Source organism: Prionailurus bengalensis, chromosome A1 (assembly GCF_016509475.1).
Source record: "Prionailurus bengalensis isolate Pbe53 chromosome A1, Fcat_Pben_1.1_paternal_pri, whole genome shotgun sequence".
NCBI classification, from domain to species: domain Eukaryota; kingdom Metazoa; phylum Chordata; class Mammalia; order Carnivora; family Felidae; genus Prionailurus; species Prionailurus bengalensis.
The window spans coordinates 173086650-173107386 of record NC_057343.1 but is presented as its reverse complement, the minus strand read 5'-3'; the positions used below and the strand labels follow the sequence as shown (position 1 = coordinate 173107386).

At 38.9% G+C, this 20737-nt stretch overlaps 1 protein-coding gene across 10 annotated transcripts in view; it reads right to left on the bottom strand.

Moving 5' to 3' along the window:
* Nucleotides 1-18900, bottom strand: part of APC (APC regulator of WNT signaling pathway) — a 149520-nt gene extending 130620 nt beyond the window's left edge. For 6 of the 10 annotated variants that reach the window (XM_043595387.1, XM_043595418.1, XM_043595451.1 and 3 more), the window contains exon 1: nucleotides 18724-18900. In XM_043595387.1, the coding sequence (XP_043451322.1) occupies nucleotides 18724-18900 (177 nt within the window). The remainder of the gene's footprint in view (nucleotides 1-18723) is intronic. The other 4 variants (XM_043595400.1, XM_043595433.1, XM_043595461.1 and 1 more) reach the window with 1 other exon arrangement.
* Between the last annotated feature and the right edge of the window lie 1837 nt (nucleotides 18901-20737).

Below are 20737 nucleotides of genomic sequence, written 5' to 3'. Positions count from 1 at the left end.
AGAATTTTGAACACAGCCAGGAACAAATAGGCCTTACCTACAAGGGTAGACACTTAAGGGTAGTAGCCAACCTGTCCACTGAAACTTGGCAGGCCAGAAGGGAGTGGCAGTAAATATTCAATGTGCTTAATAGGAAAAATATGCAGCCAAGAATCTTTTATTCACCAAAGCTGTCATTCAGAATAGATGTAGAGATAAATACTTTCCCAGACAAAAAATGAAGGAATTCATGACCACTAAACCAGCCCTGCAAGAGATCCTAAGGGGGATTCTGAATGGAATGCTGCAAAGACCACAAAGGACCAGAGACATCACCACAAGCATGAAACCTATAGATAACACAATGACACTAAATCTTTATCTTTCAATAACTCTGAATGTAAATGGACTAAATGCTCCAATCAAAAGACACAGAGTATCAGAACAGATTAAAAAAAAAAAATGACAACAAGATCCATATATATGCTGTCTACAAGAGACTCATTTTAGACCTGAGGACACCTTCAGATTGAAAATGAGGGGATGGAGAACAACATATCATGCTACTGAAAGTCAAAAGAAAGCTAGAATAGCCATACTTATATCAGACAAACTACATTTTAAAAGAAAGGCTATAACAAGCAATGAAAAAGGTCATTATATCATAATTATGGGGTTTACCCATCAAGAAGAGCTAACAATTGTAAATGTTTATGCCCCCAGCTTCCAGCAGCCAAATATATAAATCAATCACAAACATAAGCAATCTTATTAGTAAGAATATGGTAATTACAGGGGACTTTAATACTCCACTTACAACAATGAACAGATCGTCTAGGCAGAAAATCAGTAAAAACACAATGTCCTTGAATGATATACTGGACAGATATATTCAGGACTTTTCATCCAAAAGCAGAATACACATTCTTCTCGAGTGCACATGGAACATTCTCCAAGATAGATCCCATACTGGGTCACAAAACAGCTCTCAATAAATATAAAAGAACTGAGATCATACCACGTATATTTTCAGATCACAATGCTATGAAGCTTGAAATCAACCACAAGAAAGAATTTGGAAAGCTTCCAAATGCATGGAGGTTAAAGAACATCCTACTAAAGAATAAATGCATCAACCAGGCAATTAAAGAAGAAATTTAAAAATGTATGGAGGCAAACGAAATGAAAACACTACAGTCCAGACACTTTGGGATGCAGCAAAGGCAGTCCTAAGGGGAAAATACATTGCAATCCAGGCCTATCTCAAGAAACAAGAAAAACCTCAAACACAAAATCTAATTGCACACCTAAAGGAACTGGAAACAGAACAGCAAAGAAACCCCAAAGCCAGCAGAAGAAGAGAAATAATAAAGATTAGAGCAGAAATAAACGATATAGAATCAAAAAAAAAAAACACAAAACACAGAACAAATCAGTGAATCTAAGAGCTGTTTTTTTGAAAAAACAAACAAAACTGATCAACCAGACTTCTCAAAAAGAAAAGACAGAGAAGCCAAATAGATAAAATCACGAATGAAATTGGATTTATCTCAACCAACCCCTCAGAAATACAAACAATCATCAGAGAATACTATGAAAAATTATATGCCAACAAACTGGACAACCTGGAAGAAATGGACAGATTCCTAGACACCCACACACTTCTAAAACTCAAACAGGAAGAGAAAATTTGAACAGACCCATAACCAGTGAAGAAATTGAATCAGTTGTCAAAAATCTCTCAACAAATAAGAGCCCTGGGCCAGATGGCATCCCAGGGGAATTCTACCAGACATTTAAAGCAGAATTAATACCTCTCCTTCTCAAGCTGTTCCAAAAAAAATAGAAACAGAAGGAAAGCTTCTGGACTCATTCTATGAAGACATCATTACTTTGATTCCCAAACCAGACAGAGACCCCACTAAAAAGGAGAATTACAGGCCAATATCACTGATGAATGTGGATGCAAAAGCTCTCAACAAGATACTAGCAAATCAAATTCAACAGTATATTAAAAAAAATATTCACCATGATCAAGTGGGATTCATTCATGGACTGCAGGGCTGGTTCAATACTTGCAAATCAATGTGATACATCACATTAACAGAAGAAAGTATAAGAACCATATGACCTGACAATAGATGCAGAAACAGCATTTGACAAAATATAACATCTTCTCTTAATAAAAACCCTCAAGAAAGTTGGGATGGAAGAAACATACCTTAACATCATAAAAGCCATATATGAAAAGCCCACAGGTAATATCATCCTCAATGGGGAAAAAAATGAGAGCTTTCCTCCTGAGATCAGGAACACAACAGGAATGTCCACTCTCACTGCTGTTATTTAACACAGTTTTGGAAGTCCTAGCCTCAGCAATCAGACAACAAAATGAAATAGAGTATCCAAATTAGCAAAGAAGCCAAACTTTCACTTTTCACAGATGACATGATACTCTACACAGAAAACCAGAAAGATTCCACCAAAAAGCTGCTAGAAGTGATACATGAATTCAGCAAAGTTGCAGGATACAAAATTAACGTACAGAAATCGGTTGCATTTCTATACACCAATAATGAAGCAATGGAAAAAGAAATCAAGACATTGATCCCATTTACAATTGCACCAAGAACCATAAAATACCTAGGAATAAACCTAACCAAATATGTAAAAGATGTATATGCTGAAAACTATAGAAAATTTATGAAATACATTGAAGACGACAAAAAGAAATGGAAAAACATTCCATGCTCATGGACGTGAAGAACAAATATTGTTAAAATGTCAATACTACCCAAAATAATCTACACATTCGATGCAATCCCAATCAAAATTGCACCAGCATTCTTCTCAAAGCTAGAACAAACAATCCTAAAATTTATATGAAACCACATAAGACCCCGAAAGCCAAAGTAATGATGAAAAAGAAAACCAAAGCAGGAGGCATCACAATTGTGGACTTTAGCCTCTACTACAAAGCTGCAATCAAGACAGTGTGGTATTGGCACAAAAACAGACACACAGACCAATGGAATAGAGACTCTAGAATTGGACCCACAAATGGATGGCCAACTAATCTTTGACAAAGCAGGAAAGAACATCCAATGAAAAGAGACAGTCTCTTTAGCAAATGGTGCTAGGAAAACTGGACAACAAAATGCAGAAGAATGAAACTGAACCACTTTCTTACACCATACACAAAAATAAACTCAAAATGGATGTGAGACAGGAAACCATCAAAACCCTATAGGAGAAAACACACAACAACCTCTTTGACCTCAGCTGCAGCAACTTCTTACTCGACATGTCTCCGAAGACAAGGGAAATAAAAGCAAAAATGAACTACTGGGACCTCATCAAGATAAAAAGTTTCTGCACTGCAAAGGAAACAATCAAAACTAAAAGGCAATTGACAGAATGGGAGAAGATATTTGCAAATGACATATCGGATAAAGGGTTAGTATCCAAAATCTATAGAGAACTTATCAAACTCAGCACCCGAAAAACAAATAATCCAGTGAAGAAATGGGCAAAGGACATGAATAGACACTTTTCCAAAGAAGACATCCAGATGGCCAAACAGACACATGAAAAGATGGGTAACATCACTCACCATGAGGGAAATATAAATCAAAACCACACTGAGAGACCACCTCATGCCAGTCAAAGTGGCTAAAATGAACAAATCAGGAAACAACAGATGGTGGCAAGGTTGTGGAAAAATGGGAACCCTCTTACACTGTTGGTGGGAATGCAAACTGGTGCAGCCGCTCTGGAAAACAGTGTGGAGGTTCCTCAAAAAATTAAAAATAGAACTACCCAATGACCCAGCAATTGCACTACTAGGAATTTATCCAAAAGACACAGGAGTGCTGATTCACAGGGCACTTGTACCCCAATGTTTATAGCAGCACTTTCAACAATAGCCACATCACAGAAAGAGCCCAAATGTCCATTAACTGAAAATGGATAAAGATATGGTTTATATATACAATGGAATACTACTTGGCAATGAGAAAGAATGAAATCCTGCCATTTGCAACAACGTGGATGGAACTGGAGAGTATTATGCTAAGTGAAATAAGTCAGTCAGAGAAAGACAGATATCATGTTTTCACTCATATGTGGAACTTGAGAAACTTAACAGGATACCATGGGGGAGGGGAAGGGAAAGGAAAAAAACAGTTTCAAACAGAGAGGGAGGCAAACCGATAAGAGACTCTTAAATACAGAAAACAAACTGAGGTTTGATGGGGGGAGGGGCAGAGGGGAAAATGGGTGATGGGCACTGAGGAAGCCACTTGTTGAGATGAACACTGGGTGTTGTATGTAAGCGATGAATCATGGGAATCTACCCCTGAAACCAACAGCACACTGTATACAATGTATGTTAGCTAACTCAACAAGAAATTATATTAAAAAAAAAAGAACATGTAACTACTATACATTTCCATGCATATACTAGCACAGCTTCAAATACATAAAGCAAAAATTGGAAGAACTACAAAGGGAAACAAATCCATAATCATAACAGGATATTTTAACAGGATATTTTAACATATGCTTCTTCATAACTGATACAAGCAAAAAAAAATACTGAAGATATGAAATACAAGATTAACAAACATGACCTAATGAAAACATAAAGAACACTGCACTCAATAAATGTAGAGGGAAAAAAGGCAATATATTGAGCCATAATACAGATCTCAAATTTTAAAGGTCTGAAATTAGAAACTGTTGAAACAGAATATATTCTCTAATTATCTTGTACAGTTGTTAGAAATAAAATTTAAATTTAAAAATAACCAGAGTATCTCCATGTATTTAGAAATTAAAAAATATAATACTTCCAGCTAATCCAAAAGTGAAACCAATAAAACCAATAAAAATTAGAAATAATTTTAAGTGAATTATAAAAATACTGCATATCATAATTTGAGTAATATAGCTAGCTAAAACAGCGCTTATACGAAATGCTTAGCCTTAAATGCATGTAATTAAAAGGGAAAAATGGTTAAAAGTAGTGAATTATAAGAAGTGAATAAAAGAACAAAAAAGTAACCTCCAAAAAACATAAGGAAAGAAATAAAGCAGGGGCACCTGAGTGGCTCAGTCGGTTAAGTTTCTAACTTCAGCTCAGGTCATGGTCTCGCAGTTCATGGGTTTGAGCTCTGCGACAGGCTCTGTGCTGGCAGCTCAGAGCCTGGAGCCTGCTTCGGATTCTGTGTCTCCCTCTTTCTACCCCTCCCCTGCTCATTCTCTCTATCTCTCTATCTCTCCAAAACAAACAAACATGAAAAGACAAGAAAAAAGAAGAGAAGAAAAAAAGAAAAGAGAAAAGAAATCAGTTCAACAGAACACAAACATACAATAAAAAGGATCAGCAAGGGGTGCCTGGGTGGCTCAGTGGGTTAAGCTTGTGACTTCGGCTCAGGTCATGGTCTCAGGTCATGGTCTTGCGGTTCGCGGGTTTGAGCTCTGCAACAGACTGTGCTGGCAGCTCAGAGTCTGGAGGCTGCTTGGGATTCTGTGTCTCCCTCTCTCCACCCCTCCCCTGCTCGTTCTACCTCTCTCTCTCCCCAAAAGAAATAAACATGAAAAGAGAAGAAAAAAGATTAGAAAAGAAAAAAAAGAAAAAAAGAAAAGAAAAAAAGAAATCAGTTCAGCAGAACACAAACATGCAATAAAAAGGATCAGCAAGGGGCGCCTGGGTGGCTCAGTCGGGTAAGCATCCGACTCAGCATCCGGCTCAGGTCATGATCTTGCAGTCCGTCAGTTTGAGCCCCACGTCGGGCTCTGTGCTGACAGCTCAGAGCCTGGAGCCTGCTTCAATTCTGTGTCTCCCTCTCTCTCTGCCCCTACCCTGCTTGTGCTCTCTGTCTCTCATAAATGAATAAATATTAAAAAATAAAAATAAAAATAAATCTATCCACAAAGAAAATTCCCAGCCCAGATGGCTTCTCTGCCAGATTGTAGCAAAAATTTGAGGAAAGATAATTCCAATCAAACACAAACTTTTCTAGAATAGAAAATAAGGGTCAGTTCACTTTATGAGGCTAGCATAGCATAACATTGATTTCAAATCTTAACAAGAATATGGGCCATCTTGGGGCGCCTGGGTGGCGCAGTCGGTTAAGCGTCCGACTTCAGCCAGGTCACGATCTCGCGGTCCGGGAGTTCGAGCCCCGCGTCAGGCTCTGGGCTGATGGCTCAGAGCCTGGAGCCTGTTTCTGATTCTGTGTCTCCCTCTCTCTCTGCCCCTCCCCCGTTCATGCTCTGTCTCTCTCTGTCCCAAAAATAAATAAAAAACGTTGAAAAAAAATTAAAAAAAAAAAAAAAAAGAATATGGGCCATCTCATTTATGAACACTGATGTAAACTCCCAAACAAAATATTAATAAACTGAACCCAGCAGTAATTTAAAAAGATAATATAGTAAAACCAAATTAGGTTTATCCCAGGTATCAGATTAGGTTTAACAGTTAAATAAAATATAATTCAATATATTAAGTTCATATGGTAATGAAAAGTCACACACAAAAAAAAGAAAAGCATTAAATTCAAACAAACAGAACACAAAATTGTTAGTAAACAAGACACAACAGAGAACTTTAAGTTTTAATCACCCAGTGCTTATCTTGACAAATGCACTTCTTAATCCCTGTCACCTATTTCATCTCCCTCCCACTCACCTCCCCTCTGGTAACCATCAGTTGGCTCTCTATAGGTAAGAGTCTGTTTCTTGGTTTATCTCTCTTTTTTTTCCCCTTTGCCCATTTGTTTTGTTTCTTAAATTCCACATGAGTGAAATTATATGGTTATTTGTCTTTCTCTGACTTGTTTCACTTAGCATTATACTCTCTAGACCCACCCATGTCATTGCAAATGGCAAGATTTCATTCTTTATTTTATAATTTTTTTAAAGTTTATTTATTTTGAGAGAGACATAGAGCGAGCAGGGGAGGGGCATAGATAGAGGGAGTGAAAATCACAGCAGGCTCTACACTGTCAACACAGAGCCCAATGTGGGGCTCGAACTCACCAAATCACGAGATCATGATTTGAGTTGAAACTGAGAGTCGTATATGTAGGCACCCAGGTGCCCCATATTTCATTCTTTTTAAAGGCTGAATAACATTTCATTGTATATATACTACTTTCTTATCCATCAGCTGGCTGTTTCCATATCTTGGCTATTTTAAATAATGCTGCTATAAACATAGGGGTACATGTATCCCTTTGAATTAGTGTTTTTGTATTCTTTGGATAAATACCCAGCAGTGCAACTGCTGGATCGGAGGGTAGTTCTACTTTTAACTTTTTGAGAAACCTCCATACTGTCTTCCACAGTGGATGCACCAGTTTGCTTTTCCACCAACAGTGTGGGAGGGTTCCTTTTTCTCTACATTCTCACCAACAGCTATTGTTTCTTGTGATTTAACTATTGTGACAGGTGTGAGGTGATACCCCATTGTAGTTTTGATTTGCATTTCCCTGATGGTAAGTGATGATGGGCATCTTTTCATGTTGGTTACCTGGATGTCTTCTTGGAGAAATATCTGTTCATGTCTTCTGCCCATTTTTTCATTGGATTATTTGGATGTTGAGTTGTATAAGTTCTTTATTTATATTGGATACTAATCCTTATCACATAAGTCATTTGCAAATATATTTTCCCATTCAGTCGGTTGTCTTTTAGTTTTGTTGATTCTTTTCTTCACTGTGCAGACACTTTTTATTTTGATGTAGTCCCAATAGTTTATTTTTGCTTTTGTTTCCCTTGTGTCGGGAGACCTATCTAGAAAGAAGTTGCTATGGTTGATGGCAGAGAAATTAACTGCCTGTGCTCTTTTCTAGGATTTTATGGTTTCAGTTCTCATATTTAGGTCCTTCATCCATTTTGAATTTATTTTGTGGATGGTGTAAGAAAGTGGCTCCATTTCATTCTTTTGCATGTTGCTGTCCAGTTTTCCCAACACTATTTGTTGAAGAGACTGTCTTTTGTCTGTTGTATATTCTTTCCTGCTTTGTTGAAGAGTAATTTACCATATAATTGTGGGTTCATTTCTGGCTTTTCTATTCTGCTCCACTGATCTACATAGATATGCTTGTGCCATACTATTTTGATTACTACAGCTTTGTAATATAACTTGGAAGTCCAAATTATGATGCCTCCAGCTTTACTTTTCTTTTTCAAGATTGCTTTGGCTACTTGGGTTCTTTTGTAGTTCCATACAAATTTTAGGATTATGTGTTCTAGTTCTGTGAAAAATGCTATTGGTATTTGGATAGGGACTGCATTAAATCTGTAAATTGTTTTGGGTTGTATAGACATTTTAACAATATTTGTTCTTCCAATCTATGAGCATGGAATGCCTTTCCATTTCTTTCTTTTTTTTAATTTATACTATTTATTCACTATTTGAAAAAATAAAACATACAGGTATGTTATTTTGTTATATTTAAAAGCTCAATGAATATGATTGAACTGGAAAAATCATTATTTGTGGTTGTTATTGTTCCAGTCATTTATCCTTCTTTCCCCCTCCTTCTCTCTCCTCTTCCTCCTTTTTTTATGTATTTCTTTTTATTTTATTTTATTTTATTTTATTTTATTTTATTTTATTTTATTTTATTTTATTTTATTTTTATTTTATTATTTTTTTTCCTAAAATTTACATCCAAATTAGTTAGCATATAGTGCAACACTGATTTCAGGAATAGATTCCTTAGTGCCCCTTACCCATTTAGCCCAACCCCCCCTCTCACAACCCCTCCAATAACCTTCTGTTTGTTCTCCATATTTATGAGTCTCTTCTGTTTTGTCCCCCTCCCTGTTTTTATATTATTTTTGTTTCCCTTCCCTTATGTTCATCTGTTTTGTCTCTTAAATTCCTCAGATGAATGAAGTCATATGATATTTGTCTTTTTCTGACTGACTAATTTCACTTAGCATAATACTCTCCAGTTCCATCCACGTAGTTGCAAATGGCAAGATTTCATTCTTTTTGATTGCTGAGTAATACTCCACTGTATATATATGCCACATCTTTATCCATTCATCCATCGATGGACATTGGGGCTCTTTCCATACTTTGGCTATCATTGATAGTGCTGCTATAAACATTGGGGTGCATGTGTCCCTTTGAAACAGCACACCTGTATCCCTTGGATAAATGCCTAGTAGTGCAATTGCTGGGTCGTAGGATAGTTATATTTTTAGTTCTTTTGAGGAACCTCCATACTGTTTTCCAGAGTGGCTGCACCAGCTTGCATTCCCATGTCTTTCCATTTCTTTGTGTCGCCTTCAATTTCTTTCATCAGTGTTTTATAGTTTTCAGTACAGGTCTTTCACCTCTTTGGATAGGTTTATTCCTAGATGTCTTGTTATTTTTGATTCAATATAAATGGTATTGTTTTCTTAATTTCCCTTTCTGCTGCTTCATTATTGGTGTATAGAAATGCAACAGATTTCTGAAGATTGATTTTGAGCAGGGAACTTCATTAGTATGATAGAAGTTTAAATAAAAACAAAATAACAAAAAACAAAGTTTTGGCCAATGCACTTGGGAGTGAAATGTTAAATGCTTTCTCTCTGAGATGAGGAACAAGACAGGGAGAGCAGCCCTAGGATGATGCAGTGTTCTATTTTTTGACCTGGGTAATAACTTTGTGTGTTTACAATAACACATTAAGTTCTTCATTTTATGTTTTATATATAATCTAGAATATATGTTACAGGAAAAAAAACAAAGAAATACTTGGAGATGAACAAAAGGCTGACTTAAGACTGTCACTAAAGGTCAGGAACTCTGTAGGTCTTAATTTCCCTCCCATTATGATTAATTTCCAACCAATTAACATTTATTGGGCCTATAAGACATTGTACAAACTGGCAACATGCATTATTAACCTTAAAGATGTTTGTAGCCCATCATCTAGTAACTCCATTATCTATGAACTCATCTTAAGGGAAATGGCCAAGATAAAGAGAAAAAGAAATCCATAATGTGCTAAGATGTTCACTGCACACATGAAAATAAAATGGAAAATGACTAAATAACTACAGGGAACAGTTAAGAAAAAGGATTCTTACAATGGGATTATTATGCAGTCAATAAAAATACAATTTACAAAATAGTCTAAGAAATGCAAATAACCTAATTTTTTTAAAACTGGAAATATATACACACATACATTTGTACTATGACTAAACGGGGGGGTGGGGTGGGAATGTCACAGGCACAGAAAAAAAGACAAAATGAGAAGGAGGGAGAGAGGGGATGGGGGAGACAAAAACTATACTGGTTTTCTTTATATGATGAGCTTATGGATGTTATCTTTACTTTTTAGTTTACTTCCTGAATTTCCTTTAATGACTATATAAAGCTTTAATAATGTGGTACACAAGAACTGAAGAAAATAATCACAAACCTAATGTATCCTATTTTTTAATTACTTCAAAATGTAACTAAAATTTCAATTTTAATCTCAGTATGATATTAATCAGGTAAATTATTTTCTAACAGTTAAACTGTGTAAGCCTATAATTTGCTATTTATGGTAATTTCTAATTATAACTAGTGTTTTAAATCATTTAACCTTAAAAATTAGATAGTCACAGATATATCATGTCCAATTTTCTGGCCATAATTCTAAACCAGTTTGCTCCTTGACAGCTAAAAAAGAAAATGATCTATTAACAGGCTTCAATCAGTCATTTCCATAAGAACAAAATAACTGTTAATCTCTGAATAAAAGATGGTCACGGCTCCTCATTTTCAACTTCAGTTTTGCCAATCCACTGGTATTTTCTGACCAGTTGTGAGGTATGTCTCAAGTAATTTGTTATCAATCATAAAATATAAATGTTTAATGCTTATCAGTAGAAATAATAATAAATTGAAGCAAACGTAAGGTTAACCCTGTATCACTTAACATAGTTTGCATTCCAGCATACTTTAACGAGAAGAAAAGAACACAGTAGATATAAATCTTTCATTTGGGAATTCCATATTCACTTTTTCAATATTTACTGAGCATCTATTAGAGGCCAGACATTAAAGGCACTGCACAAACAACAGAAACAGACTTGAAATCTGTTAGGGTTAAATATAACTGTCATTTTACAATTTAAGCTTTGAACTACCCAATCTTACTTTTCACTCTTTCCCAGAACAAACTTTTCTTCTCTAGTTCTCTGAATTTCTTTTAAAACACTTTAGGCTTCCTTGCTACCAAACCTCTGCTCCAGCTGCTCCTGAGCCTAAGAGCTTTTTGTTCATTCACCAGCATCTATAGAATGCTCACTACATGCTACTACAGTACTACGAGTACTGTACTTGGCATGAGAGAAGGAAAAAGCCTTTTCTACCCTATCCATTCTTTGAAGTCCAGGTCAAGTCCTGCCTCTTTCTCAGAGAATTTCCTCATTATCCTTTCCAGACTCTGAATGTTGTAACTATTACTATTCAACACAGTGGCTCCCAATCTTTGATATAAGAAACATTTTTAGTATTAAAAGGTTTCATAAATCTCATTCTCACTCCTTAGGTGATACCTGGTGCCAGGGCCCTAAATACCACCTATACACTGATAATTTCTACCTCTTCCTTAAACTCCTCATATATATGCCTATTCAATGTATCCACTTGAATACTATCTGATAGGTATCTCAAACATAGCCACATTCAAAACAAAATTGATTTACATCTCCAAACCTACCCCAACCCCTGCCCCATAGCCCCCTTCTCAGTAAAATGTGCCACCTTTCCCCAGTTGGTCATGTTGAAAAACTTGGGAGTCATCCTTTACTTCTCTTTCCCTCATACTCCACATCTCATCCATCAGTAAATCCTAAGTACTCTACTTTTTAAAAAAATTTTATTTGAGAGAGAGTACGCACATGTGTAAGCAGGGGAGAGGGGCAGAGGGGGGTGAGAGAATTCCAAACAGGCTCCATGCTCAGCACAGAACCTGACATGGGGCTCGAAACCATGACACTAGGATCACGACTTGAGCTGAAATCTAGAGTCAGACACCAACTAAATGAACCACCCAGCTCCCCTAATTACTCCGCTTTCTAAGTGTATCACAAATCTGAACATTTCTTTGCTCCTCTACCATTAGAGGGGTTGCTTCTCCAAGCAGCGTATTTCCAACCTAAATTATTTTCCTAACTGGTTTTCCTGCTTCCATTTTTGCCTCATACAATCAATTTTCACCATGTAGTCAGAGTAATCCTCCAAAATAACAAGTCAAATCTGGATATTCCCATGCTTAAACCCTTCAATGATTACCATTTCACCCAGAGTAAAAATCCAGTCTTTCCATGACCTTCAATGCCCTACCTGATCTAGCCTCTGCCTGTCCTACCACTCTCCCCTTCACTGGCTCTATTCCAGCCACACTGCTGGAATGTTGTTCTTCCAATATGCCAAACACATTTCCATTCAGAAGGTGCTTGCTGCTCCCTCTAAACATTTTCCCTCAGCTCCAAGGCTTACTCCCTCACTTCCTTCAGGTCTCTTAGCTCAAAGGGCTTCTCAAAAAGCCCTTCTCTCACCAACCTATCTAAGGTAGCATCCTGTTACTCTTTAAAAAAATTTTTAATGTTTATTTATTTTTGAGAGAGAGAGAGAGCGAGCGTACACGTGAGAGCGAGCGGGGGGGGGGACGCTCAAAGAGAGAGGGAGACACAGAATCTGAAGCAGGCCCCCGGCTCTGAGCTGTCAGCACAGAGCCTGAGGCAGGGCTGGAACCCAAGAACCATGAGATCACAACCTAAGCTAAAGTCGGACACTTAACTGACTGAGATACCCAGGCGCCCCCTGTTACTCTATCATCCACTGAAACTTCTTTATTTATGTCAAAGCCTATTAACTACCTCATGTGTCTGTGTGTTCACGTGGATAATGTTTATTAACTGCATCCCTAACATTCACACTCAGAGAGAACACAGGTTAGGTTTTGTTCACCATTGTTACTACATTACATGCACATAGCAGACTTTCCAAAATATTTATGGATGAATGATAGTTACTGCTTTTAGTTTTGTTGAGAAAATAATGAAAAAACACTACTAGAATTTAGTAAGGCTTTCAAATGATTTTACACACTATTAATCGCAAGAGCATTATATACCTGCTTTGGTGGTAGGAGTACAATGCACGTAATTCCAGATTCAATAACAACTAAGGGATGGGGCCTTCTTATAATTCTGTCTCTTCCCACATCCTTCCTTCCTATGTCATTCACTGATTCTTTCCATAAACAGTTATTGTATACCTCTAAGTCAGAATATCCTAGACATTAAGAATACAAAAATAATTAACACAAGGTAATGCATGAGACATAGAAAAACAATACTTACAGAATATGACATACAATAGAGATACAAATATAGATTAAAAAATTATAGCACAACAGGGGAAATAATCAACTTTGGGGGGTTGTTTAGGGAACGTTTTAGTAGTGATGATACTCAACAAATACTTGCAAAAAGTATTCTCCAATTTACTTTATATGTGAAATGAGGGTTTTAAGTCTGACAGTGCTCCAGTAATGTGCTGCCATGTGCTAGCCTGAGAATGAAACCAAAACAAGAGGAATGACAGAGCAGAACAAATCACAGAGAAACTGAGCCAAGTCCTTGATGGTTTCAGGCAGGATAAAGCCTTAGATAAAGTTTAATTACAAGATCTAATCATTCCCTTTATTGTTTAAGCAGTTTGAATGTGATTTTCTGTCACTTGCAATATAAGAATACAGATGAATGTTTACCAGTTCTTTCAAAAAGCAAAGTATATTTCAAGGTATAAGGCCACTATTGGCATATATGAAGGGATGAATCCTGTTTTGTGGGCAACATCACAGGACTTCTAGTATATCTGATCTGTATCCACTAATTGTCAGTAGGAGTTCAAAATCATTGTGACAACCAAAAATGTCCCCATGTATTTCCAAATGCTTCCCACCCCCAAGGGGAAATACAAACCTATTTCCTAAGAGTTCTATATGTACCCATTTCTCACAGTGGTTCCACCATCTATGCATAAATGTACTTAACATCAACCTTAGAATAACTGGGATATACCACTCAAATACCTTAATTTTACATAATCAGATTTTAATCAGTTATTTATGACTATCCTACATATAGCTTATATCAACCCTTGCAGTGCTATAAGTTTGCTCCTACTATCGGAAAATTCTTATTTATTTAAACTTACTTCTCCATAAAATACTATCAAGATATGTCACTGATCTTGTTGGTTACCTTCCTAACTTCCTCTTAGACTGAAATGCCAGATAATGTATTTTCCAGCCCCCTTGCAAGTAGGGTCTAAACGTGCCAAGATGACATCTGACATAGGGTTTCTGTGAAAGGTTTACTTGCCTAATCAAGAGAGGACAAACTTCCTCCTATCTTTGGTGGCTGTGTGAGAATGTGATGTGTGGAGCAGCAAGAGCAATGTACAACAATGAGAGGACAAGGGCACAATGAGCACAAAGATGAGCACGCTAAGGATAAAAATGAAAACTACCTGGATCCTGGATATAACATCACTGTACAGCTACAGTGACTAACCAGGAATCCTCCCACTCTGGGCTTTTTATGTGAAATACTGTTTACTATTGGTCGGGTATTATGTAACCTGAGGCCAAACTAATACAAGATATATTTAAGATATGACAGATGCTGAAAGTGGGAGAAGAACCAAGGTTAGAGTAGGTTGCTGGGAGAAAGGTGTTTAGAAGAGAGAAATTAGAAGGAAGAGAAATACATATACACACATGCACACGTAAACACACTAGGTAAGGATAGGTACATGAAAATCAAATTCCATTTGATTCCAACTGGTTTGAGTTAAGCTTACAGTAGTACATTTAAGAGAAATATAGCAAGCAATGTAGGTGAGAAGTCAAGTTGCAGAACTGGGAAACATTCCACACAAAAATGATTTGTGTCATTAAAAATAGGATGGGGCACCTGGGTGGCTCAGTTGGTCGAGCGTCCGACTTCAGCTCAGGTCATGATCTCACTGCTCGAGAGTTCGAGCCCAGCATTGGGCTCTGTGCTAACAGCTCAGAGACTGGAGCCGGCTTCGGATTCTGCGTCTCTCTCTTTCTCTGCCCCTCCCCTGCTTACGCTCTGTCTCTCTCTCTCTCTCTCTCTCTCTCTCTCAAAAATAAATAAACATTAAAAAAAAAAGGTTTCAAAAACAGGATATAACCACCAAGAAAACACAGTGAAAAGCACAAAGACCCCTGAGTACACTGGTTATCTCTCCCTCATTTTAGGTAAGGTTCACCCATGAGTTAGGCCAATTAGAATAATTCCACCCCTCTTGACAAAGACATTGTGACAGACTTGGCAGCATGATCCTTCTAATTTGTTCAATCAGAACAGAGCTTAGGACTTTTGGGAAAAGGCTAGTCGAAAAGAGAATCCTTCTCTTTACCTTTGGAAATAAATAAAGAAGGCTATCACATGAACATTGCTGATAGCCATTTATTTATTTTTTAGGAGGGAAGCCAGTCTGAGCATAAAGCCCAAACAGTAGGACAAAACTGAGATAATAGCAGAAAAACGGAGTTTCAGCCCCAATGACATAAGCCCATGAACAAACTACTCTTGAAGCCAATTCTATCTATGCACTTGCCAATCACATGAGCCAATACACTCTTTTTTGCTTTTAAATCCAGTTTGCATCCTAATAAATGAATCACTATGTTTTGGGGGAAGAACAATGCAGGAATGTGAAAAAAAACTTTCAGATATCTAAAAGAATCAGGACATACAATGCAGAAGAACCAAGAAATCAGATAATCTTATTCCTATGGTGTATATGGTTTTAGGAAACCAAGGATGACTGAAGGAAAGCCAATAGATGCGGTGATTAGGAGGTCATAGGGGACTTTTAAAATAGCAATTTCAGTGCTGAAATGGTAAAGGAAGTGAGAGTGCAAAGGAGAATATTTTATATTTATTAGGAACTCCATAATGTACCAAACACTTGGATGGATATCTAACATGTGCTAAACTCCTTCAATTATGACTCTAAGTTTAACACTCTATTTTATAGATAAAGAATAGAGTCTGAGTAGTAACTTGCCCACAGCCACATAGCCACTAAGTGTTTTTAAGAGACTTCAAACCCAGATTCACCTTGGTCAAAAGTCAAATATTCTTGCTACTACACTAGGCTCCTGGGACTAAAGAATAAAAATACAGTGGCACAGCAGGCTCAAAATTCAGACTGGCTTTACTGAGTTACACAGCACTGTATTTGGCAGCCTTGAGAAAGATATAAGCATGTACATAGGCTAGAGAGGGAGAGACTGAAGAAGAAATGATAATGGACAGTTCTACAGAAAGAAGGATGGGGAGGGATGACTGTGGACACATCAGGAGGGGAGAATATTTCCTTTTGTGAGATAGGAGTAAATAAGGAAATAATACAGAGGATAGAAAAGAATATACCCCAGACAGTTGAGATTTTTCTCAAGAAAGGAAGGTATCAAGTGATTTGCTATAAAAACCTTCCGGAAATGAGACAGAAAGGTACACGACCAGCACTTAAAACCCAGGAGAGAACAGGGCACCAACTTGTATGGAAATAAACCTATATCCTCATACAACGGTCTCTTGCATCCTTTAGGATGTCAGGAATCAAACCGAAAGAGCTAGTGATAATGCTTACTCTGGACTGGGCACTAGAAAGGTAAACCTACAGAAAATAAGGCATTCTAGGGCATCAATGAGAGCTTAGTAAAAACTGATGACAGTGAGATCCTGGTTATGTAGGGAGGCAAATGAAATCAGCAGTAGGCTAATGGGCTGGATGAATAGAGAGACAAAGAGGGGTTCATAAAGACAGTGTGAGAGACAGAAAACAGGTACCATAAGAGTGGAAGAGTGAGAGATTTTAATGACAGTTTGTGATCAGAGATGTGTTTTGACACAACCCTTCGAATTATTTTGCCAGAGGCAGAGAGGCACTGACTGGAGTTAGTCCTACTGTATCTTCAGCCAGAAGCACAGAATTGAGACATAACCCCCTTTAAAAACATGCAGTCCTTAGTTGTAGAAAAATGAAGGCCTAAAACAAACAAATGAATGAACTAGCCCATACAGGAATCAAACATAAAAATATCTCCTCTTTTTTTGAACTAAACAATTCTATCTCCAAATTTAGGAAATTAAAAAAATAAAAATAAAAATAAAAATAAATTAATTTAAAAGGAAATTCATTAAGGTCAGAGTCTACAGCAAAGGGAAAAACAGACTATGTGTCATGAGGCAGAATGAAAAGTAAACAAATCTGTCAGGCCAATTATATAACCCACATATTAAAGACTGTTAGTATAGAATTCCAATAGGGCAAGGATAGTTTGTGCTTTCATAACCTGGGAGAGCACCTAGCACAGTTTCAACAAATGATATTATGCAATTTAATGTTAATAAAAAAGGTCCACCTATTTGTAATCTCAAAGGTGAAGCTATCATTTACATCTATAATCTCAGTTTTACAATTTGGGGGCTCTTGAGAAATTATCCAATTAGTTCTCCATATGGAAGTAAATTAAGAAGGCTATCACATGAATACTGCTGATAGCCATCTTGTTTTGCTAGGAGGGAAGCCACTTTGAGCAGGAAGCCCAAACAGGAGGACAGAGCTGAGATAACAGCAAAAAGATGGAAAATATGGGAGAAACAGCCATGGCAACTTCCTCCACTACTACTTCAATCCTGTGGTTTGCACTTATAAACTCTGGCAAGGTACCAGGTTATTCAGGACAGTTTCTTACACCATTAATTCTGAGTACCCTTGCCCCAGTAATAAAGAAAGAACTGAGAATGGCACAGCCTGAATTTTGCAAAAAATAATCAGGTCTTACAGGGACTGTTAAGTAGTAACAACAATTGAGAATCCAAGAAATTTGAGAAGTTTTTAGTTTAAAAAGCTTTTCTCCATTTTAGCCCTTTCTAAATAAAACAAAGGGCTTGTACAATACGGTATTCTAAAGCTTCACTGGGCAATTTAAGCGAACATTGGATAAAAGAATAAATCACTTAACCTTTCTTGTGCCATTACATATCTTACATTCACAAAGCCTTCCTTTTAAAAACGAACACTTCCCAATTCTTTCACTAGACCTAGAAAACTTAAGCCTCTGCCTCAAAAGTTAGGAGACCAAAGATTTAGAGATTAATTTCCATGAACAATCATTTGCATCACAGGCACCATTCTCTCCTTTGCAGTTCAATGGGCCAAGGAATCCAACTCTTCAAACCACCTCTCCTGGGGACTGGACTCCCTCATCAAGGTGAAGCTTTTTCTTTGTAACTCTCTCTATATGAGAGGCTACCGGGTAATCTTCCCAGACAGTTAAACTTTTAAAGGAAGCCAAGAGGGTCGAAACCAGGAAGATGGGGAGGCGACTAAAATAGGAGGGGCGACGACCCACCCACCTAACGCGAAAGAGAGACCGCTTGGACGCGAGAAGCTTCACCAGGAGTCGGGAAAGATGCGGAGGGCGGCAGGCGTCGCGACCCCCACCCACTGTGTGAGAATGGAGGGCTTGCAAAGCCAGGGGCCAACTGGAGGCCTGAAAGAGGGCGCGGGGCGGGGAGAGGGTGGGACGTGGAGACAAGAGAACGGCAGACTCGGGCCGAGCACCGCTAGGGTCTGGAGCAACGGTGGGGCAAAGACGCCAATGCTCACGCTTCACTCACCTGCCAGACGTCCGCCCCGCGGCCAGAAGTACGGACGCCGCCTGGGCGCTTCCTCTCCTGCGGGACACGGCCGCCGCCGCCGCCGCCGCCGCCGCCGGAGCTCCAGGACCCGAGAGTAGAGGGTGGTGCAGAAGCAGGCAAAACGGCGACCGGACCCGAGCCCAGACAGGCGTACATAGGGGGCGCCGGGGGGCCGGGAAGGCAACTGTGCTTCACCTTCCTCACCAGTAACCAACAACACTTCCCGGGAACAGCATCGTGCCAGCCTCGGCCCGCTGCTCCCCGGCCTTCTCCCGCAGCTCCCCCCAGCAGCGGCCGGGTTTCCGGCGGCCACACTCCGCCCCCTCGCTACTTGGCCTCCGCCATCTTGTTGGAGGCGGGAAGAATGTAGCGCGCTTGCGTGCGCCGAGATTGCCGGCGCTCTTCTACCCCGCAAGGAGGGGCTGAAATGCGCAGTCGCGTTGTTGCGGCGCTCAGACCCTCGCTTCTTCACGGTCCGGTACGATGTGCGTTTGCTACTTGGGAAGCCGAATCTCAGTTCACCGGACTTACTTGCCTTTTCCTGAACTGTGCTGCAGCCGATTTAGTAGAACCCGTCTGCACACCCATAGTCAAGTTATTCTGCAAACACCTAGGTAGTGCCTATAATGTGATAGGTTCTAGGCCAGGTGCTGAGGGTAGATTAATAAAACCTATCTGTAGCCCAAAAGGAGCTCATAATCTAGTGAAAAAGACAGATGAACGAGTAATTCCCCAAATTCTTGTTTTGTAGCTGCGCACCACCTCCTCTCCCTTGCTCCCACTATTTTAATTCAAAGCATACTTCTTGGGAAGTCCTCCTAGTTTGTCTTACACAAACTTTATCTTTCATTACCTCTCTAGCTTAATTTCATTCAACATTAATTCAACAACTAACATTTGAGTTTCTATTATATACTTAATATTGTCCTAGGCTCCAGATTTATAGCAGTAAGAAATACATTCATGGAATTTACATTCTGGTGGGAAAGAATGGGCAATAAAGACAAATCACAGAATTAATGTTTGATAGTGATAAGGGATGGGAATGATGGGATTTGGGGGTGATGATGGGGTTTGGAGCTGAAGGTCAAGAAAGAATTCTTGATGACATCTTTGGTGCAAAAAAGTGAATTTACTTAAGCATGGGGACAGGACCCTAGGGCAGAAAGAGCACACTGGGGTGGTGACAGGTAACTGATTAAATACCTTGAGGTTGGAGGGGGGTTGGGGATAGAGTAAGTCTCTAAGGTATTTTGGAAGCAAGGTTTCCAGGACCTTGAGGGCCAGCTGCTGTTAGGAGAAAAACCTCAGTCATGAGACCCTTCACATGTAGATCAGGGGACCATAAGCTTGGGGTATGATTGCCAGCATATACCTTGGGGGAATTGAGATACAGGAAGTTTCCAAAGCAATTTTTATATGTTAAAGTAGACTTAGAGGATCCTGAGGGGTCAGGATAACATTAAGCCAAGGTTCCCTTTTGCCCCTAGCAAAGTGTCATCATTGAGGCAGCTGAGGTCCTAGAAGGACGTCACTCTGCCCGTTTCAAGGACTTGTCAATGGGCAGTAGGCAATAAGGGAATTTAATTTTTCATTTGCCTTTGTTTCCCACATCACCACAGCAAGCACTTAAACCCCTCTCCTTTGCTCTTGGGTAGCCAGGGGTGTCCAAAGAATGTCACACATATCCCACCCGGCAGGGGGAGTGGGTGCTGTTAGCCTGTACTTTGCTCTCACCTTGCCCAACATTCCCTCATCAGGAGGAGAGCAAACCACCAAAAGATGATGGCGTGAAGGACCGTAATTAGCAATCTCTCTCCAGAGATGACATTTGATCTGAGGCCTGAATGACCACAGGGGCCAGGAGCCAAGAGAAGATCTGGGGTGGAGTCTTCCAGGCAGAGGAAACAGCTAAAGCAGAGGCCTGAGGTGGGAATGAGACCTGCAGGTAAGAGGGACAAAGAGAATAAGTGGCATGGACAGTGGGAGGAGA